The sequence below is a fragment of the Chelon labrosus genome (genome assembly GCF_963514085.1).
Source record: "Chelon labrosus genome assembly, chromosome: 7".
NCBI classification, from domain to species: Eukaryota; Metazoa; Chordata; class Actinopteri; order Mugiliformes; family Mugilidae; genus Chelon; species Chelon labrosus.
The window spans coordinates 28,061,630-28,089,019 of NC_140343.1; the positions used below are offsets into that span (position 1 = coordinate 28,061,630).

General features: G+C 42.7%; 1 protein-coding gene across 1 annotated transcript; it reads left to right on the top strand.

Annotated features, from left to right (window-relative positions):
- rnf220b (ring finger protein 220b) lies at positions 1-27,115 on the top strand (the record flags this gene model as incomplete). Its single annotated transcript, XM_084548713.1, has 15 exons — positions 1-592; positions 17,270-17,396; positions 18,210-18,252; positions 18,352-18,444; positions 19,211-19,253; positions 19,512-19,601; positions 22,122-22,165; positions 22,517-22,598; positions 22,972-23,068; positions 23,291-23,368; positions 23,465-23,508; positions 23,618-23,702; positions 24,698-24,806; positions 25,706-25,780; positions 25,878-27,115. The coding sequence occupies 15 exons, from the start codon at positions 1-3 to the stop codon at positions 25,947-25,949; spliced, it is 1,674 nt and encodes a 557-aa protein (XP_084404839.1). The 3' UTR covers positions 25,950-27,115.
- Positions 27,116-27,390: the final 275 nt, after the last annotated feature.

Below are 27,390 nucleotides of genomic sequence, written 5' to 3' on the forward strand. Positions count from 1 at the left end.
ATGGACCTCCACCGCCCCTTCAAGATGGACAGCCCCTCCTACCTGCCGGCTCCACTGGCCTCCCCCGCCCTGATGGTACTAGCCTCCACCGCCGAGGCCGGACGAGACGCCTCTGTCCCCTGCCAGGCGCCCAGGCCCTTTGGTGTCCCGGCCTCGGTGGAGAAAGACCTTCACCTCCCCTTCCCTTCAGCCTCCTACACCTTCACCTCCATGTATCAGCGCCAGGGCCCCATGTCAGGCACCTTCCCGTCCCGAGACTTCCCAGCCTCCCTGCTCCACCTGCACCCTCAGTTCACCCCGCCGAACCTGGACTGCTCCACCTTGAGCATGCTCAACCACAGCGGCGTGGGCGCCTTCCGACCCTTCTCATCTCCACAGGAGGAGAGGGAGTCAGGGGGCTACCAGTCGGCTTTCACCCCTGCCAAAAGGCTGAAAAGCTGCTTTCCGGAGGTGGAGGGGAAGGAGTTTGACTTTGGCTCCCTCGCAGGCGCCCTCAAAGCCGGGGAGGACTCAGGGAGGAAGCTGTTCTCCATGTCCGGCCTGCTGTCTGATGGAGAGGCATCATCGAGCCCGGAGGAGCGCAAAGAGCACAGTGAGTACACACTCGACTTTCAGACCCACTCTGTAAGTCTAACGCATGATGTGATGCTCATCTTGTATGTAAACATGCACAGCGCTCCCTGCTCACATCTGACGCTCACACTCAGTCATTCATCTCACATCTTTAAAGTATGCAGTGAATTGTGTTGAGTTTAACTGGCACATCGAATCACTTGCTCACCCTGATGGCCAATGACATTAATATATTGTCTACAGCTGCATCGGCTAAAGGTGACAAATTGAAAGGAGCTTTTGTGAGTAAAGACATCTGAAAAGATTTTCCCTTTTGCACTCTACTCTTTATCGTCTAGTTAGGCAAAGTGTTTACAGCGGCTGGCTGTGACTGACTTTGACACAAATAAATTGAATAGTGTCACTTATTCAGCTTAGTGATCATTAGCTGCATATGACCATTAGGCCTTTTGGAAGTCAGACTTTTCTTGGTGGCTGAGGAACACAAATACATCGCGCGTATGGAGGGCTGACATAGGAGGAGTGAGAGTTGGAACGAATGACACCCTGTCAGAGATAACGAGGTGGCAGAGATAGAGAGGAAAGGATGGAGGAGGATACAGAAAAAGAGAGAGATAGAGGGAGAGGGAGAGAGAGAGAGAGACGCGGCGATGCGCCTCAGCCTGAGCTTCCCAACGACAACCCTCAGCTCAATATGGCCGCCCACACCAGCCGTCTGATTTGTTGACAAATGAGTGGGAGAGGTGTCAGTCAGCGCGCTGCGAAGGGAGAGACGCTCCTCATTACTCCCGGGGATAATTGCCCAACGTCGCGGGGGCACAACACTCGCCTCAGAGGGAGAGAGGAGGGAGTGAGGGGACCGGAGTCAGGGAGGCAATGCTAGGCATGATGGGAAATCAAACCCCCTCAGTGGCGGTCGCCAAGGGGAGCGCCTGACAGATGAAAGGGACCAGGGAAAGACAGAGAGAGGAGAGAGAGCACCCAAAGGCTCAGCAGATCAGAGGGGGACACCATCGAAAATAATGACAATGAGAAGGGGGGGCGAGATAGAGAGAGGGGCGAAGGCAGGAAGGGGAGATGCTCATACACGCTCTCATACATATCACCTAAAGGAAACTTTCATCCCACACATAAAGGGCGGGAGCAGGACGAGTTGTCTTAAGAAAAGTTTGGATTGTGCGCCGTGTGTGTCTCTATGCATATGTGTGCGTCTTTGTTGAAAGTTGCTGATTTTGTCGCCTGTTGGTGGCTGAGTGACAAGGCCGGGGAGGCGGAGTGGCAGGAAGGAATCTCAATATGGAATTTTAATAAGGACAGGAAAAGAAGAGATGCCAGCCAGCATGCTGGTGTGAGAGGTGTGTCTGTCTGACAATGTTTGCTCTGTGCACTCGTGCATGCGTGCTCACCTCCCGATTTTGGGAATCTCATTTGGGGAATGTTGACAAGGACAAAAGACGAGGTGGAAGAGAACACGGGGAGCAACTCCTCCCCAAAAAATTGGAAAATGGATTCATGCACATTGGAAGCTGCTTTTCCAGCTTTATCCAATTAGATTGGAGCTCAGGCAAACTAAGAGCTTTAATGCAATTGAGCTCCCAGCACTTTTCTCTAAGTCTGACATACACTTGTTCCTCTTGACTGGGTAACAGACAGTCACTTCAGGACCAAAAGTCTTAAGTGTTAAGCTTGAAATCTTCTTTTGGTGTGAGAGCGTCTACTGCTCGCATACGGCTGCTACAATGGCAATGCAAATTTATACTGAACTTCCAGCTAGACCATAAAATCCTACTTTTAGTCTTTTAAACTTTTCTTTAATAGTGACATTACTGTCTGTGGCAGTTTGCATTTTTGCCGTTCCTGCGTGAGACAGCTAAGACATCCAGTTAGGAATTTTTCTGACATTGCTCTTAAGCAAGACAAAAGTCGCTCCTTGCGGACACTGCGGCTGCATGATGCTCCTGAATATTTAGATAGGAGCTGGATCAAATGCAGGGTTATTAAAGTTTAATTAAACTTTGTGTTGAATTAATAAAAACATTTTGTCTGACTGGCTTTTCCATTCAGGAGATCACACTCTGTTTCTTGTGTTGGCAATCTGTCGAAGGATCTGTAGGAATTTTTGGCACAGTCTCCAGTGTGGTGACCAAGCCTGCTTGTCAGTACACAACAAGCAGGAACATGGCACCTTTTCCCATCTGCCTTGTGTGTCGTTGTCTGCCAGTGGCCGTCTCCTTCTGTCCATTTAGTGACTTTCTTCTGTCGATTTTCCCTCCCAGACTCGCCTCTGTTTTATCAGGGAAGGTCTGAGACGCACGGTGTGCTCTGACAGCTGTTCAAACAGCCACGCTCGCTTTCAAAGGGCAGATGTCTTCACTGGAGCGAGTCATGCTTATTTTCCTCAGGGAGATGCTTTCCGCCACAGGCCCGCGCTGGAACTAAAATGCTCTTTTACCAGAAACATGAGGTGGGAAACCGGAGCAGCAGAGTGGCAAAACACACCACGGCCAGATGCTGAGATTGTGCGTGTGTGTGTGTGTGCATCTGCATATCACAGTGGTGGCAAAGCTAAGTGAGAGTTGTGATAACTGGACCCAGATGTTTGAGAGCCCCTGTGTTGTGATGCAGCACTTAAAATGTTCAACTCGGGGATGTGGTGGACAGAAAACTGAAAATCTGACACAGCCGTGCAGGAAAACAAAAAACACGACATCCGACAATTCTGTAACCAACATATAAGAAGACAATAAATACACAGTAACATCCATACATTACATTTAAGTGAATTCTGTTTGCTTTTCAGTCTTTTTTTGTTTTTTTTACATTGTAAATTCAGCCTTTTAACCCATCATGGCTATGCTGCGAGTGGTCTGTGAAAGAAAATAATGTGGTCAAAGCAAAGTGTTTGAACAGAACCTGTGTGCATATCTGTGTATCACCTGTCTGTCTGAGCCTGTGTGTCACCATTTAATGTGAAACATGATCTCCTCCACAAGTAGTGAACCGTGCTATTAAGACAGACGAAACTCCTCATCACAACAAAATCTTCGCGTCAGGCCTTTGAATCAGGCAGAGACCGCCAAGGACTTCTCCTCCTGTGATGAGAGGGCTCTAAGAGACTCACCAAATTTTCACCTGTGCGAAACGAAATCCCACAGGATGTTAATAGAGGGGAAACATTTAAGCATAACACACACTGAGGAGTCTCCACCAGATGCGCTCAGTGTGCAAGTGTCCTCCACGGTGGGTTATTCATGGGTTGTTAGCGCACTAGTGCAGCTCGAACGGAATCGATGTTACATAGATTCATCTTAGATTTGGCACATGGATTATCGCTGCGGTGCTCATTCCAGACACAGCTTACAAGGGTTTGTTATCCGTGTGTGTGTGAGTGGTTGTGAGACAGTATGTATCTTTTAGAGGTAAGTTAACTCGCGAAAGTTTTCAACAGTTTAAAGATCATTCTTTAATTATAAAGCTGCAGAATTAGCTTACAGAGGAGTTAGGGATGTGGAATGTTTTCACCCACATACAATGCGTGTTTGTACATATTTTCCATACATTTATTTCTGTGTATGTTCTATATTGATGTATCTCTCTTTCATACACACACACACACACACACACACACACACACCCACCCACACACACACACACACACACACGTCTGTGTACTCTAGCTGTGTGCGCTGATTTGATAACAGGGATGGTCCGTGCGCTGTGTTTTGTGTGCGGCTGTCGGTGACGGCTGCTCGTATTGAGTGAAGCTTCCTGTTGAAAGACACAGTGTTTACATCCCCCTAGCAGACCACAGGAGATCAATAGCGACCACTCGATGCTCATGCATACACATATAGTATCTGCTGCCTACTATTATTCCCAGTGTGTATAGTCCTCATCAGGAAGACTTGTATGCGCACTCCATGCATCAGCAGTCACACTCGCCCTCTGCTTGTACCTAGTTTTTTATTATGTTCCTTTAGCTGTGATTTTGTATTCGTGTGACAGGTCACGCACAAAGTTTATTGAGAAAACGGCAGTAATGTAGCAATAAGTCGATGCAAACACGGCCAATACAACTGGGGAATGTTGCCACGTAGGGGAAAAGAAGGTTGAAATTGTCTGAAGAGAATAAAATAACAGTCATTTTAACACAGACGTAAAGAGAGAAAAAATGTTATCAAATTTGGGACCAACCATCCTAAATTAAGAGTAATAAAGAAATAAATGTAAAAGTCAAAATACAAGATTAGAATTTCCACCTGACAGCACCACATACTGCTTTTAAAAGCTGCACCCTCCCAAATAAGGTGCCATCTGCAGTCATCTCTTGTTCTGACCACACTGGTAGTCTTCTTCTTGATTTTAACCACTCGGGGAGGAAGCATTACAATATTAATGGTGGCTGTGTTTGATGTGAGAGCCTGCCGTGGTTGACTGTTCCCCCTCCTGTTGTGATGGTAGTTTGTTCTCCTAATGTTCTCCCAAGTAAAAGAGGCTTTCATCCTGGCGGGAGGGGAATGTCTTCTCAGCTTTTTACCTCCTTCCCTCCATGTGTTTAGGGCTGGAAAGCGGGAATGTTGAAGTTTTTCCTTGTGTATTTACACCTACATTTTGACTGTGTGGTCTCAGTGTGTATTTGCAGATGCATCAGGAGTTTGTGTCTGTGTTCATTTCTCTTTTCTCTCTGCAGGCCGATGTATCTTCAAAAGTTGTAGAGTGTCAGGCTGTGGACCACACTGCTTGTCAGAGACAGACAGATTTTCTATAAGTCTGGCAGTAGGCTTTTAAAGTAGCAAGGGAGAAATGTGTGTAGGGGTCTTTTTGTGGTGACCATCAGCACCTGTTAGACGGTCAACAGAATGTTCTGCTGAAGCATGAGTCATAGCACATCTTGCAGTCGCTACATCTGCCTCCGTTCACTACTGTGATCGGCCAACAGGAATAGCGATGCTTCTGTGTGTAGAGAGTGGGTAAGAGTATAGTTAGAGAAACAGGCAGATAGAGAAAGAAAAAGAGAGAGAGTTATAATGACTGCAGGGCCCAGGGGTTGTTAAAACAACAGGCTTTTTTTTTTTTTAACATTGGCCATCCTTCCTACTTCCGCTCTCCCTGCTTTCCTCTCTTTCTACTTTTCTCTCCGTGCACCTGATCGACCTGCATCTTAGCTGCCTCTGATCTCACATCAAAGACCTGGTTCGTATGTGTGTGTGCACTGGAAAGGCTTGGGGTAAAGGCGGTATTTCTGCAGATTAAATCCCATGTTTGCAAGTTGCGCACACACACACACACACGCATACCATCCGTCCTGTCCCCGGAGCCCAACAAATCAGTCAGGCAGATAGAGAGGGTAGGAAGGCCAAATTCTGAGGTTAAACACATGCCGCTGAGGAGAAGCGCAGACAGGCGGCTCGACCACACCAATTCCATATGCTTGGATGCTAGCCAGTAACATACAGTGTGTATATATTTTTTAGTTTTTTAAACCATTTGTGTGTGTGTTCCATATGCGTGTCTTCTCAGTGACACGCACAGACCTCATTACAGCATGTCAATTGTGCTAGTTGCAAGTCTCCCGGCTGTGGAGAAGCTTGACAAAAGCCAAGATGTCAAAGGCATGCCAAGCGTGATAGTTTTACCTCCCAAATACAGGAATTTCTGACATCATTCTTTTTTATTTTTTTATTTTTTTATGTAGTTTTGTAATTTGAATAAAAGGAAGACATCTATAGGGATCTACAAAGTGTCAGGTTGCCCACAAAACAGACACTCAAAAGTTGTTCTATAATGAGCAGCAAATTAAACTTTTTGCTTGCTTGGGCAATTGACAGATGCCGAATAGGATGGTAAATTTTCTCTATAACATCTATAAAATGCAACGCTGAGCATTGCTGGCTTGTTAGCAGAAAATAGTGTAGATGCCACTGACACTTGTCTTTTCCTTCCATTGTGGGAGCTTTTGACGGCTCTGTATAGTGCATGACTTTCACACTCAGGGACAGGGACCCTCAAATAAATCAGCAAACAGAGAGTGACTCTATGTGCAGACTAGTTAGGGGCTGTACAACCGGGTGCATGTAACACACACATTAAACACATTAAAGCACAGGAAACAGAAAAGATTACTTACACATGCATCCTAAATACCCTCTGATCGACTAACTGTTTGGCAAACTCCCATCCCTGCCTGTGCACCTCTGCCTCAGAGGTCAAAGTTTGCCAGGATTGACCCCTCACCCCGCTGTGTAGGGGTGTAAACACACCCTCAATTCTCCTCAGAGAATAGCGTTGGGTCTGAGCCATAAATCACAGGCCTGATAATTGGTAGGAAAACAGCAGTCCAGCAGTATATAACCTTTTACGTGTCGTCTCAACTCTTTATTATGGTGCTAATGAGTGGCCTTGGATCAGGGTTAGAGCTGTGAGCAAAGGGAGTGGAGGGGGGTTCACCTCAGTAAAATACAGGCTACTGGTTACTTACACACACAAGGCAGACACGTATAAATACATAAGCACAGGAATCCATTGTGCACTTAATACGCATACACCAGAGGGCAGGCAGACGCTCAGCGACACACAGGAAGGCACTCACAGTGGAGGATATGCGAGTATGCAAACATTCCCTCACACACACATGCATATGCAAACACACACAGTGGCTGGCAGGCTCAGCAGTGTCCATTACAGGCTGCCATTAGTATGGAGATTGTGCTAATTGTCCCCATAGACCACACAGGCAGTGCTCGGTAGGCCCGCTGTGAGTCTGTGAGGCTGAGTGAGAGCAGGGACTCTTTACACATCCTATTGTCTCGGTCGTGACCCTATTAGTGCAATTACAAATCAATCACTGAATGATCATGGGATACATGCTGTGGATTGTTTCAATGCAAATGATGCCATTATAGCACATTGAGTGGTTATTCTACTGTAGGTGACGTTCACATAAGGATAGTCATACACCAGCTGTATTGTTTATAACACTGTCAAATACCCACTATTATAATCAAGTTCAGAACAAGCTGCAAATATCCCACGAGAGCAGTTTTAACTGAATGTCAAGAATCAGGTGTAATTCCATATTAACTAGAAGAAAATGGCTCAGTATTAAAAATTGCTTCCTATTGTCAAAGATCAAATCGTTACACGGTACAGGTTTGGTTCTGTCTGTCAAAACTAAGGCTTGACATACTCTATTTTTTAAATAATATACAACGCAATCACACACACTTTTTAATCTGAACTGATTCCAATGATCAATCTAAGAGTTAGAGCAAAATCTAAATGTGCATGTAGAAATATGCATGGATGGGTTTTATTGTAATGTTTTAACCAAAATCTGGCTTTTAAGAACAAGTTCCATATACCCTATACAGGCTTAAATATAGATAAATATAAATTTTAAAAGCTGCAGCTTTGCACTTTCCTCTGTACTGCAGATTGCTGTTCTCTTCTCTCTTTCTTCTGTCTGTACCCGGCTGGCCTTAGGCAGATGGGTCCCTCCATATGAGCTGGATTCTGCTCGAGGTTTCTTCCTGTTAAAAGGGAGTTTTTCCTTGCCACCGTCGCCTTCAGGCTTGCTCTGGGGGTTTCAGGCCGGGTTTTTGTAAAGCGTCTTGAGACGATTTGTATTGTTATTGACGCAATATAAATAAAATTGAATTGAATTAAATTAAATATACTTTAGTCAAATTCATAGGTCGAAGACAGGAAGTTTTAGTGTCATATCCATATCACACACTGACTTAGTGACTGAGTACCTTCGTCCAAATTATTATTCCTTTTAATTAGTTTTAACTTGAGTGGTCTCGTGGACTGTGCTCTGGGTGGGCTGGTTCAGAGTCCTGTGCACTGGAAAGGGTCCAGTCTCATTAGCAGTAGCTCAAAGCTCCTGATCAGTCAAGTAGAGGAGATTGAACTTTGAGCGGCGCCTGTGCGACCCCGCTGAGCGAGAACGCAGGGGAGAAGATCTATACCCACTGGCGTGGCCACCGGCCTCTTTGTTCTCCTGTGTTTGCTGACAGGGGGGATCGGAGCAGCGTATCGACGGGGGCTCACACTGCGCTGCGCTCACCACGGCTACACAGCGGTGTGTGTAAATGATCTACACAAGCACACACACACTCTCAGAAGTGTGTTTCTCGTCAGATTTCTACATCACACGCACACATTACATTGTGCATTATTCACACTTACAGTTTCACTTCACATTTGCGCACATATTTGCAATTCCACCTAATCACATACACCCACACACGCACACCACTGACACACTACACACAGGAATTTTGAGTCTGTCGTCGAGGGCTGTCCGTCTCGCGTTGTATTAAAGCCTTGTATATCTTTTTCTCTACAAGGGCTGTCTGGTGCTGGGATACCACACACCACACACAAAGATCTGGTGTCCTTTAGCCTCAAAAGAAAACTGTAAGAGCATTATTTACTGCTCACTTTTATTTGTAGTTTGTCTAAATCACGCAATGAATTCCAACGCTAAAGTAACATAACATGGACGTATATGCAGTCAAATCAAGATCAACAGCAATGAAACTAAACCATGTCAATGTCCTACGTTCTGTATTTTATATACAATGAATTCAGTATCGTCCAAGATCAGTGGTTAAAATCCTTCCCTTTGTGTCTGAAGATAAGCTGCTCAATCATCTGTATCTCTCTACCATTTGAAGATAAAACCATCGTCATCTGCTGTAATTGTTTGCTCATCCAGGCAGACACAATAACTACCTTTAGGAAGTGTGACTAACCCAAACACAGGTGTATCACACAGCTCCAGGTGCTTGTGGTCCTCTCATACCAGCAGCTGTCAACACAGTGTTTCTGACAGTATCTGATATTATCTGGAACAGAGGTGTGAGGGACATATCTTTTAGTGCTTATCTCTAATAATGCCCATGGATGAGACCAAGAGGAGGGATGTCATGGGGCAGTGTCAACATGTTCTTACCGGAGGCCTGCTCACAGTGCGATCAAGGCCTGATGCGGGGCCTTTTTGGGTCACAAACCCAACATATTGTTTGGGACAACACATCAATTCAGATTTTGTTTGAAGTGTACTGCTCCCTAATGGCTAAGGTTTCCGTTGCTCACCTGCGCTGCATAAAGTGCATGTGGGACAGGTGTATGAGGGGAAAGCAGAAGGGCATGATGTTTTTGGTAAAGTAGGATACTGTATGCACTTGAATGTGTGTGTGTGTCGAGCATTGTCAGTGTGGTGTTGTGTTTCACTATCCTGTAGATTTCTGTTTCCAGTTTGTTGTCTGTTGCTTGTTTTGTCGGCTTCTGAAACTGCATAGCTTACTCGGATGCATGAGATTTGACAGTATTGTCTGTAAACTTTGGACAAAATATACAATGTTGAGAGCAAACCTAAAGGAGGCCCAACCACTAGTCAGCTACAGTCATAATAACAGGACTTAATGACAGTTTAGCAACGTGCCTTTTCTTATACATGCTGTAAATGTTCAAATAACTGTACCATAACCTGTAACCACCATCTACAAACCTCATCAGTATTTTCAGAGCATACCTCATGCAGCAGTGATTGCAGCAGTTAGAAGGTAATCTGCTTCTTTTCCTTGCTGCAAGCAAAAATAAGTACTACTTCTGTGGCATCATGTTTCTTGAGGGGATTTTGGAGGAAAAGACACAGCTATAGTATTTGTGATTGTTTTTGTTTAGACCCCTGGCAAATCAAATTAGTTTCTCAAATCAAATCATATCAATCTGATCAAGATTTGTACATCCAGATATCACCAACCTATTCTACTGAGTTACTGTGACAGTGATATAGATCTCACTAGCTACGTAGCTACGTTGGTGACACATTTTTCCCTGTAGGTTTCTCCTTGCTTTGTACAGAGGAATTTGCATAATGTATCAGTTAGCAACAAGTATAAGTTAACAACTACTGGGAAATCTGAGAATCCGGATTAATCTTGACAAAACCAATTTTTATCCACCTCCAAGTGTGGTTTAAACAGTGCATTGCATGTGACTTTTTTGTGTCTATCTAAAATCAATTGGGACACATTTTTAATTTGTCAAAAAAGTGTTTTTGTCTGACAGTCTGAACAAGGCCTTAGACAGTGACTGTGTCAGTGTTATCCCTCACTTACTGGATTCTACAAGATGAGTTCTCTGAGGGTTTGATTTCAGAGGCATTTGGGGGAATTAAAATAAAAAGTAGAGGTAATCGTAAAAGCAGTGCATGATGCTGTAATAAAAAGGCTGCAGACTTAAAACAGCTGCGTCTCAAGTCACGTTTGTACTTACATCTATCATTTTGAGTGCGTCTAAACTGACAGATATTGCAACATAAAGAGTATTATGATTACTCGGATGATGTGTGAAACGATGGTCCCTTCGTTGTATTATTCAGTTGTTAAACAGAAACCATCGGTGTGTTTATTGGGTTAACATTTTATAATGATTCTGTACCACAGCTATTATCACCACTGTAGACCAACCAGTCAGCTGTTGCTATTGTTATTTCCTGTGAATGCACAACTTACATCGTTTCATTTGAACAACGCTCTGTTTAAATTCATGCTCGCATACTTTGTGCACACAATGTACTTCATAGACGTGTACTGACAGAAGCAGGCGATTAAAGCTAATGCGTTGTAAGAACTTAGGCAGGCTATATTGCTGTTGTTTAGTACCACTGGTGCTTCCTTGTATAATCAAACTCATCATTGAGTTCCAGTGTTTGTCCAGGACTGTTTGGAAAAGAAAAAGAATACTTGCGAGCAACAGAGCGGTCCCCTCATTTTCTCCTTATTAAGCACTAATTGAGAGAAAGAGCGAGAGGGGAAATGAAAATGAGAGAGATGTGACGACGAGACAATGGAATAATAAGAGAGAGAGAGAGAGAGAGAGAGAGGGAGAGGCAGACAGAGACAGAGAGAGAGTATTAATGTGTATTAATCAGTGGTCCGGGTAATAGTTATCTGTTTTTTTGTTTTTTATGAGCCAATCTAATATCCCTCTAATGAGGGATTGTGATCTGTCTATTAGCTACTTAATGTCTCTCTGTCACTCTCCCTCTTTCTCACACACACAAACGACCAAAATAATGTAGAAAACAGAAGCCTCACACATTTCCTTCACCTCAAATACACATGGTAATAAGGGGGAAGGTATTGCAGTAATGATTCAGCTGCATTAAATATTACAGGATTTTCGGAGATACTCGCTGTCAAAGAAATCAAACTAACGGGCAGGTTTTGTGTCAGTTTTCTCCTAAAACAAGCCGGGTGTCACTGCTGTCGCTGACTAAAACATACTCGCTTTTTAGGAGCTAACAGAAGCTCCTTTGTTCTTTTTAGCCCAATCACTTCTTTATACTATAAAGTTTATAAGACAGATGTGGTTGGTTGTCCAAGTTGGACTTTTTGAACCTATGCATGAGTGTATATGTAAAAACTTCCAAAATAACAGTCATAAAATTCTCACATCCTTTTCTCCCTCCTGACAAAAATAGCTTAAGGTATAGTAAACCATAGATGGAAATGTATTGCCTGAAGTGTATTATGAGAGGTTCAAGTCCTGACAGTGGGAAATAGAGTGACAGAGTTGGATATCTGTATATTTCCGTCTGTCTTGTGAGTGCAGGTTGATGGCATCAAAATGAGTGACGGGCCACCGGTGAACAGCTCTATCGCTGTCCGCTGTCAGTAGCATCTTGATCCAATGCGACTGCACTTACTTTGACAGACAGCAGCTAGCAAACGGATGTCAAAGTCTAGATTTGGCATTTTGTTGCCCGGAGTATGAGCTCAATTACTTTTTTTGTAAGTTGCGGATTTGAGGATCATAAACGCTGACATGCATTGCTGTACATCTGCTCATTATTTCAAGAGTCAGGTGACCTTTAGGGATTCCAAATTTTGGAACACATCCAAACTCACAAACAATCTGAAAGGACCACAGAAAGGCAAGACAAGATGTGGTTGTTCCAGCATCCCTAGATTTGCACAGTTTGAGTGATTTTTGTTCCTAAACACAACAGAACCTTGCCTATAGCATTTGATAAATTGATCGACTTATTTACTTGTCTATACTGGGGTCAAGAGTTGGATTTGGAACTCTCAGACACATGGAGACCTCTAGTTTTCAGAAAAGTTGCAAAAAGAAAAAAATTAATATTACCTGAATAACATCTTCCTCCTCCAGAAAATATCAGGCTACCAAATTCAGAAAACAACTCTGAAATATAATTCAAATACATTTGCAGACTTCTTTCTGTGAGGTGGCTTCTAAGTAGCCTCATTTTACTGCAAATACCCAAGGAGATTTGGTAACTCTTCCCCTGACTTCCACTCCCTCTCTCCAATCTTGAAGTCACTATCAAAGATCATTGAGCCATGCATCTCAATGAGGGCCAGATTGATTGGCTGCAACGGAGTGGAGGCAGGGTTCGATCCTTGCCCTCAGGTCCTGAGAAGGGAAATGTGGTCACAGGGACACAGTTGTGCAGCTACCCAGTCCACTCTCCATCATCAAGGTGATTGGACACATACATGCCGAGCCACGCCCGCACCTGATGGAACAATTGTGGTGACTAATGGAGAAGATGAGAGAGAGACCAAACGAAAGGGAGAGGGAGCGAAATTTGGAGTTTGTGTGCTGATTGACCTGTGGTCAGAGAGGCTATGTCCATTGATCTGTGGGGCTGAAGAAAAGGGCTTTGGCCTGAGGTGCTTCAGAATGAGTCTATTTGGGGTTTAGGATTCCTGTCCATTCCCACCAGGAGCTTTTTCATCATCTGACTCCCCAGGAATTACAGCTTCTTTCTCCCGTTGTCCACATAATGCACAGAGCACTACAAAGGCCAAAGGCCAATCAATGTTCTACAAGAGGTTGATACAGATCTTATTAGTCAATGAATGATCATTAGTGGTCTAACGAGGCATTGATTTGTGCAGGGGCCAAAGGTTGCGGTGGTTGTGGTGAGTGTCTTTAATACATTAAACACAATTGATTGCAGAGAAGGAGGGATATTTTGAAGGATGCTAGTATTAGATTGGACAGTGAGAGATTTGAGGTCAGGCCAGGAGAGTGTACGTCTATCGTCCGCTGAATGAAGTTAGGATTGACTAAGCATGAGCATGGAGTCTAGCTACACATTTGTCTTTTATGTATTACTGGTGTAGCAATTGCAATTAATAAAAAGCAGATATGTAGAAGTACTAAGTCAAAGGCAACTGGACTTGCTGTTTCAAAGCAGCAGCAGCCTTTGAAAGCTGAGGAAATGACTCTGCTCATAGCAGATGTGTTACTACAGGGCCTATTATGTTGCTCATTAAATACCCAACCTCTCAATAGGCCATTATTTCCCCAATAAAAAACAAACGGCGGCCTGCATACTTTCCCTTCTCCCCCCTCTGCTTCAGAGGTTAGCTCTACCTCACAGACGGCGAAAAATCCTGACTAATATCCTGCATGTGATGCTTTTAAATAGGAAGCAGGCTGCGGTATAGGGTGGGGTACAGGTGTGGCAGGAGCCAATGGCTTTTATAGCCCTCCATCTCCTCTGAAAGTGTGCCAAGGACCTGCCTACACAATCCACCACTGCAGTGTTAGCCGCCAAGCGTTAACTTTACTCCCCCACCAATCTCTACATGCGTACTGGTTATATAGAGTCTATGCTTGTTATAGCTTTATAGAGGGATTTCTGATGTGCTTAGAGAATTGTTTGATGATTGGGATAATGATGCCATTTGGAGTGAGTTGTCTCAGCACTTTATCGCCAACGAACACAGAAAAAACAGAGCAAGCCCACGCAAAAAAAAAAAAGTAAACTCCACATCCTCCCCTGGATGTTTGCATCCCCTGCCATTCAAAGCCGTCCAATCCTGCTCACGTCAATCAGCATTACACCACATCTACAGGTTTGTCACCGGGGGGACGTTCGTCATCACGTCTCCCCTGCAGAACAGCCTTTTCATGCCCCAGCATAATGTCAGTGGGTGACATCCAGGCCTGATGTGATGTGGCATTCACTAAAGGTCACGTTAGGCATCTCTGCTTCGTCCACATCAGCAGAACTGGCAGCCGTCATATGGGCGCTGGCATCGGCCATTACCCAGACCCTCAGGGGGACTTGATGCTTTGAGGATTTGTCAGCAGGATTCTGATCTCTCTGTTTCAGTGGCGAGTCTGGAGCCCGTGACAGTCACTGTTCACAATGACACAGAACAACAGCAACTGGTTTTCACTATAAATCATAGTTCAAGTGGAGAAGCAAGATGACAATATGTTTTTTGTTTCAAAAGCGGAACTTTGCCATCTCTTGATGCTGCTGATAACAGTGATGGGGTGGAGACATATCACAGTGTGTGAATGGGTTATTTGCCCAAGGGGTGAATTCTCTTCAAACTCAGGGGAAGATAAGTTAGAGATTGTATTTATTCATACTGGTGTGTGCTCATCCGTGTAATTCCCTCCTGACAACAAAAACTATAAGTAAAATGTATTTATTTCCTACATCATAGATTTTACTTTTGGGTATACGAAAACATGGCAAAAAATGTAAGTGTGGTCATTACAATCAATATCATTGGTCTCACATGAAAGACAAGGATGTGTCCTCCCATGTGGGCTCTGTGTGTAAAGGGAGAAAAGCAGCTGGACAAAGGCTAGACAGTCAGGAAAGTAGGTCCTGAACTGGCGAGACACAAAGACAGAAAAGGGAAACAATCAGAGACAGTGAATCCACGAGGAGACGGGCCAGTCACAGTCAGCACAGCCCAGTGAGAGAGGGCCAATCCATCCGAGCCAGTTGCCGTAGTGAGGGAACATTTAACAAGCCCCACAGGCAGGTTTTACAGCCCCTGTTGTGTCTTAGACCCCCCAGGCTGAAGAGGGGCTGAGGCTGACTGATACTGACAGGGTTTATGTGGGCAGGGAGTAGGAGGGGGATGGAGATGTGTAAAAAAGGTGCTCATGAGCCAACAACTGTCACTTACGAGAGCGCAGCACAAGCATCTAGCAACAAAAGTGTGTACACACACACACACTCATCTATACATCCAAACGTGCCCGCTCCCACACCATTAAATCTGATGTCTGTGTGGAACAGAGGTGAAGAGTGGGGAAGCGGCTGTAGTCGGAGGAGGGGGGCTTATCCAAAAAGTGGACCAATAAAACACCTGAAAATCAAATCCCATTGCTCTTATCGCGGCACCATTCAGAGACGTTATCTGTGCAGGTAATGTGGTTATAAATTCAATTTCAGCCCACAGATTTCATTGTTTACTGATGCCTGCATGTTCCGGGCGGCAGAGCGCAGAAAGCTCGGGAACGCTCAATGCGTGTCGGGAAAAGTCATTTAGGCTTCCGCGAGGGGATGCAAAAAAGGCGAGAGGGTTTGGGTAGGGTGGGGGTAAAACCAGGAGAGCTGTCACTCTCCCAAGGACACCTGACTCCGCTTTCTATTTTCCACCCCATGTTTTATTTAGAGGCCATTTTGTCCTATTTGGTTCCTCATTATGGGGGCTCATAGCTCAACTGATGTCAGGGGACGGCCCTTGCAGTTAGACAAGCCTGTCATGCGGCTGGTCATTTGGAGCAAAGCGCTGGTACAGTGTTTGGATATTAGTGTCCTAAAAGAGGTTCAGTCCACTATATTCCACATTGTGTGGTGGGAAAGTGACAAACTTACTAACTTGTTTGTAATGTTCTATATTAAAAGGTTAATTCATGCTTGCTAGAATTGTTTCCTTTGACTGTGCAAAGATAGGAAATTAGGTGCCTCTTGCCTACTAGCTCCCTGCATATGATCGATGGCTTTCAGGAGTAAATCACCTCATCTACTAGGTAAAATCTTGATATAGTGGAGCTCCTCAGGCTCCCATCTGGCTGCTTATGGCAGTAATCCATCAGTGGGGCCCAATGGGCCGAGTGGCCCTCCTGGGTAATGTTCCTATTGACAGCCTATGATGTCAACACACTGACAGCGGGGGGCCATAGCAGTGTGTTTGTGTGTATGTGTAACCTTACTACTGCTGTCTGTCCATCGTACTGATATGTCTACTGAACACACACACACACACACACACATGCAGAGCTACATAACTGCTGTGTTAATTAATAACAGAGATAGAAAATAACTATGTAGCTTAAATATAAGTTAAATGTGCTCAGTTTTTACTTCATGGAAGCTTATACATTAGAACAATAATAATAATGAATTCTTTCACTATGGATATTTTTGGTATATTTTTCCATAAATATTTTTCTACTTATTCAAGAAAGAGTGAGAATGTATTACTTTTACTTGTATTTTTAGCATTTTGAGTTTTTGTTCAAGTATTGACCAAAAGTTGTAGAATTTAAAGAATTTATGAAAATTTCTAGACATGTACTGTATAATGTCTTTGTATTTAGACATATTACTTGTGACAAATTGGTATTGATTCGTATTTTAAAACACAAAGAATCAATGATATATTTCTATTTAGTCCTCTACAATAAAGAAATACTGTCGTGGAAGAAGTAGTCGGACCATTTACTTTTACTCCTTTGACAGTAGCAATAGCACAAATTAAAAATACTTGGTTCTTCATTTCAAACCTATCTTAATTACAGTATGAAAGAATTACCAGTCAAATGGATTAAGTTATAAAAATAAAAGTATTCATTACACACATAAATCTTATCTTATATACTGTTTTTCCAGGCAAGTTGAAGGGTCTCTATGATGCTCAGGCTCCGGTGTGTCCGGTCTGTCAGGCCATTCTACGACCTGGAGAGCTGCAGGAGCACATGCAGCAGGAGTTATCCAAACTCACCCAGCTACAGATCAGGTATCACTGCATTCACTACACAGTTTCATGATTTTTTTTCCCCACAGATTTCCTAAAGGCGTCCTCTAACCATCCTCAGAAAGCTTCCACTTCCTCTGTTTCTCCATTTTTTTTATTTTCTTTCTCATCCTTCTGTACTGTTCAGCTTTCAGCTAATAATTAATGTTGGCAGATTTAGTATCTGGAGGGACCCCCACTCCCCCCCCCCCTCCCGAGTTTCCTCAGGTGGTATCTCCCATCTTCTCTGTCACCTGTGTGCTGTTTACAAGCTGCCTCATTGTTCTCTACATATTTCATATACAGCCTCCGGCCTCAAGGCGACAACTCATACAGCGGGCGGATAATGTCCTGCTAATGGCTGCTTTGAGCCCTATACACACACACAAACACACACATGTTGTAAAGCATACACAAGGATCAGGAGTATACACACACTCTCACACACACACATTACCTGCTGCTTAGGCCAGAAGAATGATTCCTCCAATAAAGACATTACACTCCAAATCTGCTTAACGACCGCTCCGTGGACAGTAATGGTTTCAAATTGAACTTGGCCCACGGGGACACCGCGTATGTGTGGGTGTGTGTGTGTGAGTGTACAGTATGTGTGTGACAGACATAAAGTGAGAAGGAGTAAAATGTGGTTATACACAGATTCAGATCCAAATTCAGACAAGATAAAAGCAGAGGTTATTTCCAGGATGATATATAAAAAGAAAGGGACATCGTGTAGATGATTGATGTGTGCAGCGTGGCTTTCTATATCCAAGCTGGTTTAACAAATGAGTTTCCACATTATTTTCCCTGTAGTGCCACTGCAGTGCATCATGACCACCTCATAAGGACACCGAAGGTAAACTGAGCTGTGATTTCTTCACAACACTTACCAACAAAGTCACCATCATCCTGCCCTTAAATTCTCTTTTGTTGCTCCCCTTTTTTCCTCGTCTAGTCCCTCTCCCTGTCTCTGCATATCAAGCGTGAAGGAGGTTCTCCTACCTCGCCCCCAAGACCGGCTGAGGAAGCCCACTCTGACAGATACCAGGTACAGCAAAGGAAAGTAACAGAACCAGTGTCATATTATGAGGATCTCTAGGTTAATGTGTGCCTTTTCATTGGGCTGAGATTTCTCCAAGGTATGTACACTAAAGAAACTTAAAAATCCACGAATGTATATAAATACTGTAGATATAATTTGTCTGATTCATACTAAAGATAAAATCCAGATCAACTCATTGACATTCACAGATAGCGGAACTTCATTAACGTTATTTCCAGAGCAGTCTCTACCGTATGTGAGCGCTTGTTCTGTTGAGCTGGACAATTAGTTTTTCCCTATTTTTCCCTGGTGTGGTGCCGCTGACTCACCAGTGTTGTGGCCTGAGGTTGATGAAACACTCAGCACCTCACAGGTTCATTGGTAGTCGAGTCAGTGTCATTCGTATAGTTAAAAACCCAAATTAGAGTCACACACCTTTACAAACTGTGAAATAGAATTTCTCCTCAGACACTTTCATTTTTAAGCAGCTGAATGGTTAGACATTTAAAAGATGTCGTATAGTGTGAGTTAATGCAGAGAAACAGAATGACAATGTAAAGAAAATAAGGTGCCGTAGTAAGTGTGAAGAGGAAAAGCAAAAAGAGGATTATTCTGTGTCAGTTGAGTTGTAACTTAATCTCAAGACATTTCCAAACATAAAAATATTTTTTAAGCTTGTTTTCATACCAAAAGCTTCTAGGCTTCTGCTAAATGTCTTTAGTAGAAATGGAAGCTACTGACTTTAAAGTGTATATGATTCTGTTTCTTACAGACGTTCCTCCGTGTGCGGGCCAACAGACACACGAGACTAAACGGTACGTTGATGCATGCAGAGTGGATAGACGCTGTTTCACTGAGCCGCTTTGTCGTCAAGACAGAGTTCAGCACTTTTAACTAGTTGCCTTTGTCCACACTCATCAGTCCAGTGATGTGTTTCGTCCAAGCCCCTCCCTCACCACCACTCATTCAGATATCACCCCCTTTTTTTCCCACACCATCTCCACCCGGCCTAGCGCCCACACGAGCAGAGGAGCTATTAACCTCTCAACTCTGACCTCTTGATATGTTAACAGTCGATGACCTCTGCTGGTGCAGGTGCTACGTCAAATCTGCCCCATTACGCCCCCACAGCGCAGGAGCCCACCTAGACTGCACACAAGCTGGTAAGAAACACTGAGAAGCACTTTTTTTTTTTATCTCTCCCCCTCGCTCATGTTTAGCTGCCAAGTGCTGGATTTGAACGGATGCAGACTTTAACACGGATTTAATTAAAAAAGAAAACTGTTAATAAATATTTTTAATAATTTAATCTCTGGTGCCACTCTTCTCTCCATTCTACCTCGTCCTTCCAGTAAAAGGGACCACTCTCTAGGCACATGTGTTTTTTGTTTTTTTATCAACTATTATTTGTAATTAGGTATTTATTAATGTCAATCTTACATAAAAACACAATCTTAGAATCTCGTTTAAAAGCCACTTTGGACTGCTCGAATGTTCAACATCCTGTTAGATGACATTTAACGTCCCCTGACATGATGCTGCTTTTACAAATTTGTAGCTGTAAGCATCACTAGGACGATAATGGCGGCATGCATAAGGATGGCGGCGTGCATAGTGGCAGCAGCCTGGAGCTCCGCAACAATTAGCATCAAAATTACATGCTGTTAGAGTTGGAGTTTGAAATGATGCCGCAAATGAAGTTCCATTGTGTTTTTATATTCAGCGAAAATAAAGCATCTATTCATCTATGATCTAAGATCCGTCTAATGCTGATCTAAACATGAATCAGTAAACTATTAATGAGCCATCAATAAGTAATCTGAGCCACTCATACACATGGAGACCTGCAGAGCATCCCGACTCTGGCTGACACTACATACTTCCTGCTACTGTCATTATTTCCACTGAGAGTCTCCGGCTCCAAGCTGGCTCTTCAGACTGCCACTGCTGTCGAGGTCTGTTAGCCTTTATTGGGCCTTATAACAGGACAGCATAATGAGCTTCTAAATACACGACAGGGAGGAAAAAAGAAGCGAGCAGGGAGGAAGAGGAGGAGGAGGGGTGCTCCTCTGTTGATTAATCAACCTCTCTCTCTCTTTTTCCCTCTGCTCTGTTTGATGAGCTCTTCCTCATCTTTGACCGTCTCTTTAACCCTCATTACGTTCGCTGGGATGGCGGCACTCGGGTCACGGCCGCCAGCTCTCTCTCTCTGCCTGTGTCCCACCTCAGGGGTCGCTGTCATCCGACGGGAATTAGAGGGCCCTAAAACTTAATGTCCCCTTTTGCATTCGGCAGTCAGTCAGGTCACAGTAGGAGAGGAGGTGCAGTTGGTGTTCTGCCATGTTAACTTTTATATTTTCAGAGAGGAAAGTGGAGGGGAGCGGTGACATGACAGGATGGGGATGGGAACAGCATTTTGAAATTGTTACTGAGAAACCCTGCAGTGTAGATAAAGCCAACATCTGTCATTCCTTGATCTAAGGTTCAGTGTGTAAATGTATTCAGCTTGTACAGTATATTTTATTATTATATTATTATTTTTATATATTTTTCCACCATCTTCCAAATACATTCACTCAAATTTTTAACTGGATGTTTTTTAAACACATATGGATAAAGGCATCTTTCAGAGGTGGAAAACAAATAATGTATTTTTTTCAAATATAGATACATTTTAAAATATAAAACAATACCAATAGTAACGAAATAAAGTTAATTAACCCACAAAATTATATTTTTCCCAAGGAAAAAAATCACTTCATTTTGATTAATCTATGCTAATACTTCTGTACTGGTACATATTCTACCCGTTTTTTTTTTGTTTTTTTTTTGTTTTTTTTTCATTTCATTTTTCATTTTTGTTTTTCAAGGCACTGAGATCCCAAAATTGTTGTGGTTTAGGATTGTCCTTTTTCAGAAGATTTATTTCACTTGCCACTGGAACTCTTACAATAGCCGGAGTGCTAAAAGCTGGAAGTTTCAGCCATTCAGTTATTACTTTTATTTATACATTTAAATGTGTAATTCACATGTATTTTTAAAATCCAAAATACCAAAAGTAAAGAAATTAACTGAAACTCTTCAAGAAAATATGATTACACTCCAGTATAAATAAAAAAGTAAAAGAAAAAAGTGATTAAAAAAAGTATTAGTACATATGTGATGCTTCAGTAAATCTCCACTTAACTTCATCCTGGATGTTACTGGAAATTTCCACACTGAAAATATTCAGGCTTTTTGTTGTCTCAACAGTAAAGGCCCCATTATTAAGACCTTTCTCTTACTTCACTGTACTGTGGCTTTCTGGAAGGATTATACAAAGATTGTTACAGTTGGTGGATTACCTTTTACTTCAATTAAAGAGCAAGGCCCACTCCATATTACTATTTTCTCTCACCTTCATGCAAAATGATCGAATTGACAATATCAGTGTTAAATATAGTATGCTTTATAACTTGTTTAATTGGAGTCCAATTGTAGGCCTTTTTGACTTGAGGAAGTCATGCAACCTGCCCAGGCAGTGTGGAAGAAGAAGAAATTCATCTTTGAGAGTTCATAATACAATGATAAAAATAAAATAAACAATAAACATCTTTTAAAACTCTTTCTAAAGTCATCGTGTCCTCCTTTAAAGTAACATCTTTTAGCATCTTTTCATCTGTCTGTCTTCTCTCTGTTTCCAGTCAGGATTGGGAAGATGAAGAGGAGGAAACCAGAGGAAGGACAGGTACACAGCCTGTTTTTTTTTTTTTTTCTGTTGTATAACAAACAGACGAAGGTATTTGTTCCCGTGACATTTTAAAGGTAATCGGAGATGATTATATCTAACATACAGCGGTGCTGACCTCAGGTTGAGAGAATGTCTGTGGTTCAGACCCGGAGATTGACTGGCTTTTGTTCATGTAGCATCAGGATCACTGTCAGCCTGCTGTGTATCCATGTGAAAACACTACCGGCGTTGGTTCACAGCTGTGAAAACACGGCAGCAGATATGTAGCTTGAGGCTATGGGAGGCATATGGCCATATTCTTCCAGACAGTCAAGATGTGTACTTTATGTTTGTGTGTGTGTGTTTCAGGAGGGTTCAGCGGACTTGGCACCACTGGAGGACGAGTGGAATGAGAGGAGGAGGATACAGATGGCATCTATAGGTTTTAAAGGTGAGCTTAAATGTGTGTGTGTGTGTCTGTGCCATCAAAGTACCCATGTGTGTGATCTTGTTCAGTGGAGGGTGTATAATGTGACTGAGTGGCAGTTGAAAAACCACTGAACTTTTCAGTCCAGATTACAGCAGAGTGGGATGCCTTGAAGGTTAGCTTAAAAGTGACGGTTTCCTTTACCCGAGAAGGAAGCTCTGACCTGCAAACTTGTTACACACTGACTGACAGATTCAAGCAGAGGGGTAGAAAGATGGACGACCTAACATTTTCAGAATCCAAACTTTCCTGTTTTTGTGACCTTAAATCTCCTCTCTGCCTTGTCGTAGCATCCAGTCGCTCTTAAAAAAATAATTTTTTACATCTGTCTCCTCAGGGGCAATGTTGGTGAGCACGACTTCTAAGGAGTGTCGAGACAGCGATGCAGACCTGGACGTGGATGGAGATGATACTCTGGAGTACGGCAGAGCGCAGTATCCTTTAACTTGGACACAGCACTTTACTCAGATTTCTATAAATTCCAAGGAATCAGATACGGTCAAATATTATCTTAATCCAAAAATGGATTTACTTCAAGAGTTTGACTAATGAATAAATTGCTTCATTTAAATTAAAATTTTGGGTATTCGACAAGGGTGCAATATTTCTCAGCTTTATTTGTTGTTGGCTTTGTTTTTCCTGACTTCAGTTCACAGATACACAGAGACTGATGTGATTCCCTGCTCGGCAGAAAGCTCCAAGGAGACGACAGTGAAGTATGTATCCCAGCCAGTGTCGTCCAGATAAATCCCTTTCCTTTCAGGACGTGAACATTTTTTCCTTACAGTTGTATTCGGCTTTTCACTGTGGGTTTTGTTTGTCAGCAGCAGCAACAGCAGCAGCAGCCTTGACTTTTCCAAATGGCCAAATGACGGTAAGTAAAAATTAAAGGAACTGCTTTTAGGAATCACAAAAATACACATTTTAGAGTGTATGAGGTGTCTTATGTAACTGTTTATCTATTCTCTTCTTTGTTGACTCAGGGAGTCCATCTACGAGTAGCGGAGAGAAACAGGACGGCAGCATAGCCGGTCTCCCCAAAACCTGCAAAAACACTGAACTAGAGACGTAAGTTTGCTGTAATGTGTTCTACTTCTTGTTAGTATGTTGCAAGTTTAAGCACAATTCAGATCAGTTCATCAATGGTATGAAGATTGGGAGGGTGTTGGGTGTTAAATTAAAACAAATGAAAGCATTTTCCTGGTGAAATAAAGAAATAATTATTTTCTTCCCTAGCGTTAAGCTACAAGCTCTCTGAGCATGTAATTGTCTGTTTTGCACACATTGTCTCACACTGTAAAAGTAAAACCACCTTTATTTGCATGTCTTTTAATGCGTGACTGTTAATTAAAACTTAACTAAAATAAAACAAATGTGTTAATAATAACTTTTTTAATCGGTTTATGCCTTTTCAAAATAATTGCGGAGAGATGATAGGAAACAACACATCAAAACTTTTTTTCTCAAGATTTACTATTTGGGAGCAGGGTGATGGAGGTAGTATGAGGCAGGATGTGTATCCCAGCATGCACCGGGTGACAGGACAGGGAGACACTGTGAATCAACCAATCAGAGCTGAGGAACTGTAAGAATCCTCTCTCTGTAAAGTGTATTTTGGCGGACCGGCTGCCTCCTGGTTCAGACCTCCTGTCTGTGCTCCCACCAGCATGATATACAGTACTATATCAACATGATGATATCATCAATCAAGGTCACAGCAGGCGACGCAAGCATGTACACACGTTTCATCACACCGAATGCATTGTATCCCGTCTGCCTCGCTGTGCAGTAGGTTTTACAGGACATGTAGCCTGTCCTGTAATTGTGCATGTGTCTGCTTGTATGTCTATTTCTGTGAGGACCCTGACACCTCACCCCCCCTGCCTATGATAAATGAGACAGCGAATGCAGGCAATGTGATTGCTGCTAAATTTCATGCTCAGTGTCCATGTTGGCCAGCGAATAATTTAATCTGTCTTCGATTTATAAATGACTCTCCAGTGTCTGCCTAACTCACGCGCCCTCCCTTTCCCCCTCCTGTTACCGCGTGTGTGTGTGTTCAGGCTCTCAGAGGATTCCATGCTGACGACACTGGATGCACTTAAAACTCGGATACGAGATTTGGAGAAACAGCTGTCTAAAGGAGACAGATTTAAATGTCTCATCTGCATGGTGAGTATAAAGACACATTAAATTAATGAAGCAGAGATACGCAATTTTTTATTTTTAAAAAAATGCAGTAATGCAGAAATGGCAATTGCTATTGCTGTAGTGTTTTGAGCAATAAATCAATCTTATTGGTGTTCAAATGGAATATACTGTAAATGAACATGATATTCACACGAGATTGGTGTGTTCTGCTTTTAAAGAAATTAAACTATTATACAAAATGCAATATATTTCCTGCAGACTCTTAGTGTGAGTAGTTGAGATAAAACTGTAATATCTTAATTTTGCTTAAAGTTATTTTGGATTGGTATTAAAAACAAATCTAGCTCTGACACTCACCACTGAACTGATTTTAAAAAGCAATTTCATTAAAACAGAAACACACAAACAACCTTATAATAATAGATCATTTTATAGTTTTCTGAATAGAAATGCCACACATTTCTCCACATTAACTGATCATAATATAAAAACATAAAATATTCACTGCCTTTGAGAACTTTACTTTTTTATATATAGTAAATAACTTACTGATTAACAGAAACATTTCTTAATCTAGTCATTAGTTGAAGTGCTGTTTGATACACCATTTTATCAGCTGTCACAAAGATCTTTACATTTGGACTGCAGCTAAAAGTGTTTTAAAGGACATTTGTGCTCACTTTGTCTTGACTTTGCATAGGAAATTTCCCAAACAATTGTTAGTTCAAACTAAAACTAGTGTCTAGTGTAATAAATCACTAGATGAACCAGTTGGACTTCCACATATTTTTAAGCTGCGTCCATTTACATCCAGCTGTCATACACCTGTCATAGTTTCACATGGACCTCTAGTGGCAGCTTTCTGTACTGCAGGTAAGAACTCACCTGTACCGTGTGTCTCTCGCTCTCTCTGTCTGCAGGATACATACACAACTCCGCTCACCTCCATCCAGTGCTGGCACGTTCACTGTGAGGAGTGTTGGCTTCGAACACTGGTAAAAAGTCTGATTTGTGCTGAACATGAACATAAAAGTCAACTAAAATGTTCAGAACATACCTGGTAAAATTCTAATTTTTTATTTATTTTTCCAGGGAGCGAAGAAGCTGTGTCCTCAGTGTAACACCATCACCTCACCTGGGGACCTGAGGCGGGTTTACCCGTGACTCCACACACACTGAAAGTGAAGAGATGACTTCTGTTGCAGCCAGTCAGGGGAGGACCTGTGTGCAGCTGGCCTGTCATACGCTTCCTCACCCTCCTCCTCCTTTTTCTCCTCCTCACACCTACCTGTGTTATCGGTCTGCTCCTAACATCCACTAACCCCTGACAATTGGAACAGCAAGTGCGACCTCTGACCTGTACAATATCCAAGTTCCTGCTGCGACATCAGACAGATTAGAAGGAACAACTAAAATCTAACCAAGAGCTCAGGCACTGAAAAACAAGCAGAACAACAACAAAAACAATTGTTTGGGACAATATCTATCGATTTTGTAATCCTTTTTTTGTCTGTTTAAAAAATAGTTCAATTAAACTGAAATGCAAAGCACATGTACATAGTTTTGTGTATGTTTGGAGTGGTGTGTGTATATGATGTTGACTAGCTCTATTTACTGTACAGAGTTTGTCTTTGCTTAGATCATCTATTATTTGTTTAGCTCCTGTAGGCTGGGAACTTTTACAGTAATCTCATTACATTCAGGCCCATTTTGTCTTTGTCATTGATGTATTTCTTTGTATAGGGTTATTAAATCTAATTTTATCGTTTAACTACAATAAAATGTGTGTCTAAAGGTGCTTGTTTCACAGAGTCTTTTAACCTATCCTGGATTGTGGGCCTGAAGAGACAGCCAGCAAACCCTCCTCTCTTGGTCAGTCCCGGTGACAGCCTTGTTATGATAACACTATACGGTGTATTCGCCCTTTAAGAAGTGGGTCGGTGCAGGATTAGCCAGGCAGAGCCCATCACAGCTCATCTGGAGTTGAAGGGCTGTAAATCCTGCTATTCTAAGTCTTTCCTGAGAGGCAACACAGGCCCTGGTGAGAATAAGAAAACAGCAAAAACAGATGAATATTACAGTTAAAATCAGAATATTGTGAGTCAGCAGCGAGTTTGGTGCTTTTGACTGGCCATGCTCATTATATAGATAGGGCTGTGCAGCTTCCTGTTGCAGTGAAACGTCCCAGGATACATGAAGTCTATAAGTTTGCATATTGACTTTTCACAACCAACAAAGACATTGGTACCATTTGCTCTCAAACCAAATATCCAAGAGACAATCTGGAGCTTCAACAGCCAGCCTTTGGAGTCTAAAGAGAAGCAAATACACAGAGAAGTCTGCACAAAATTCCCCGTACTAGATTTAACTGATGACAAGATCATTTGTTTATGAAAATGTCCTGCTCAACCTGCAAACGCCGGTTTAGAAAAAAAAGGAAACAAGCCACCATGCATCCATGTGAGTGGTCAGTGATCTGAAGGGAGGTGGTGCTAATTCAGACTGACAGTCAGCTGATTCAGTGTCACACGCACACACACACACACACACACACACACATACACACATTGTATACAGTCCATTAAGAAGCCTGGCAGAGGGTTCA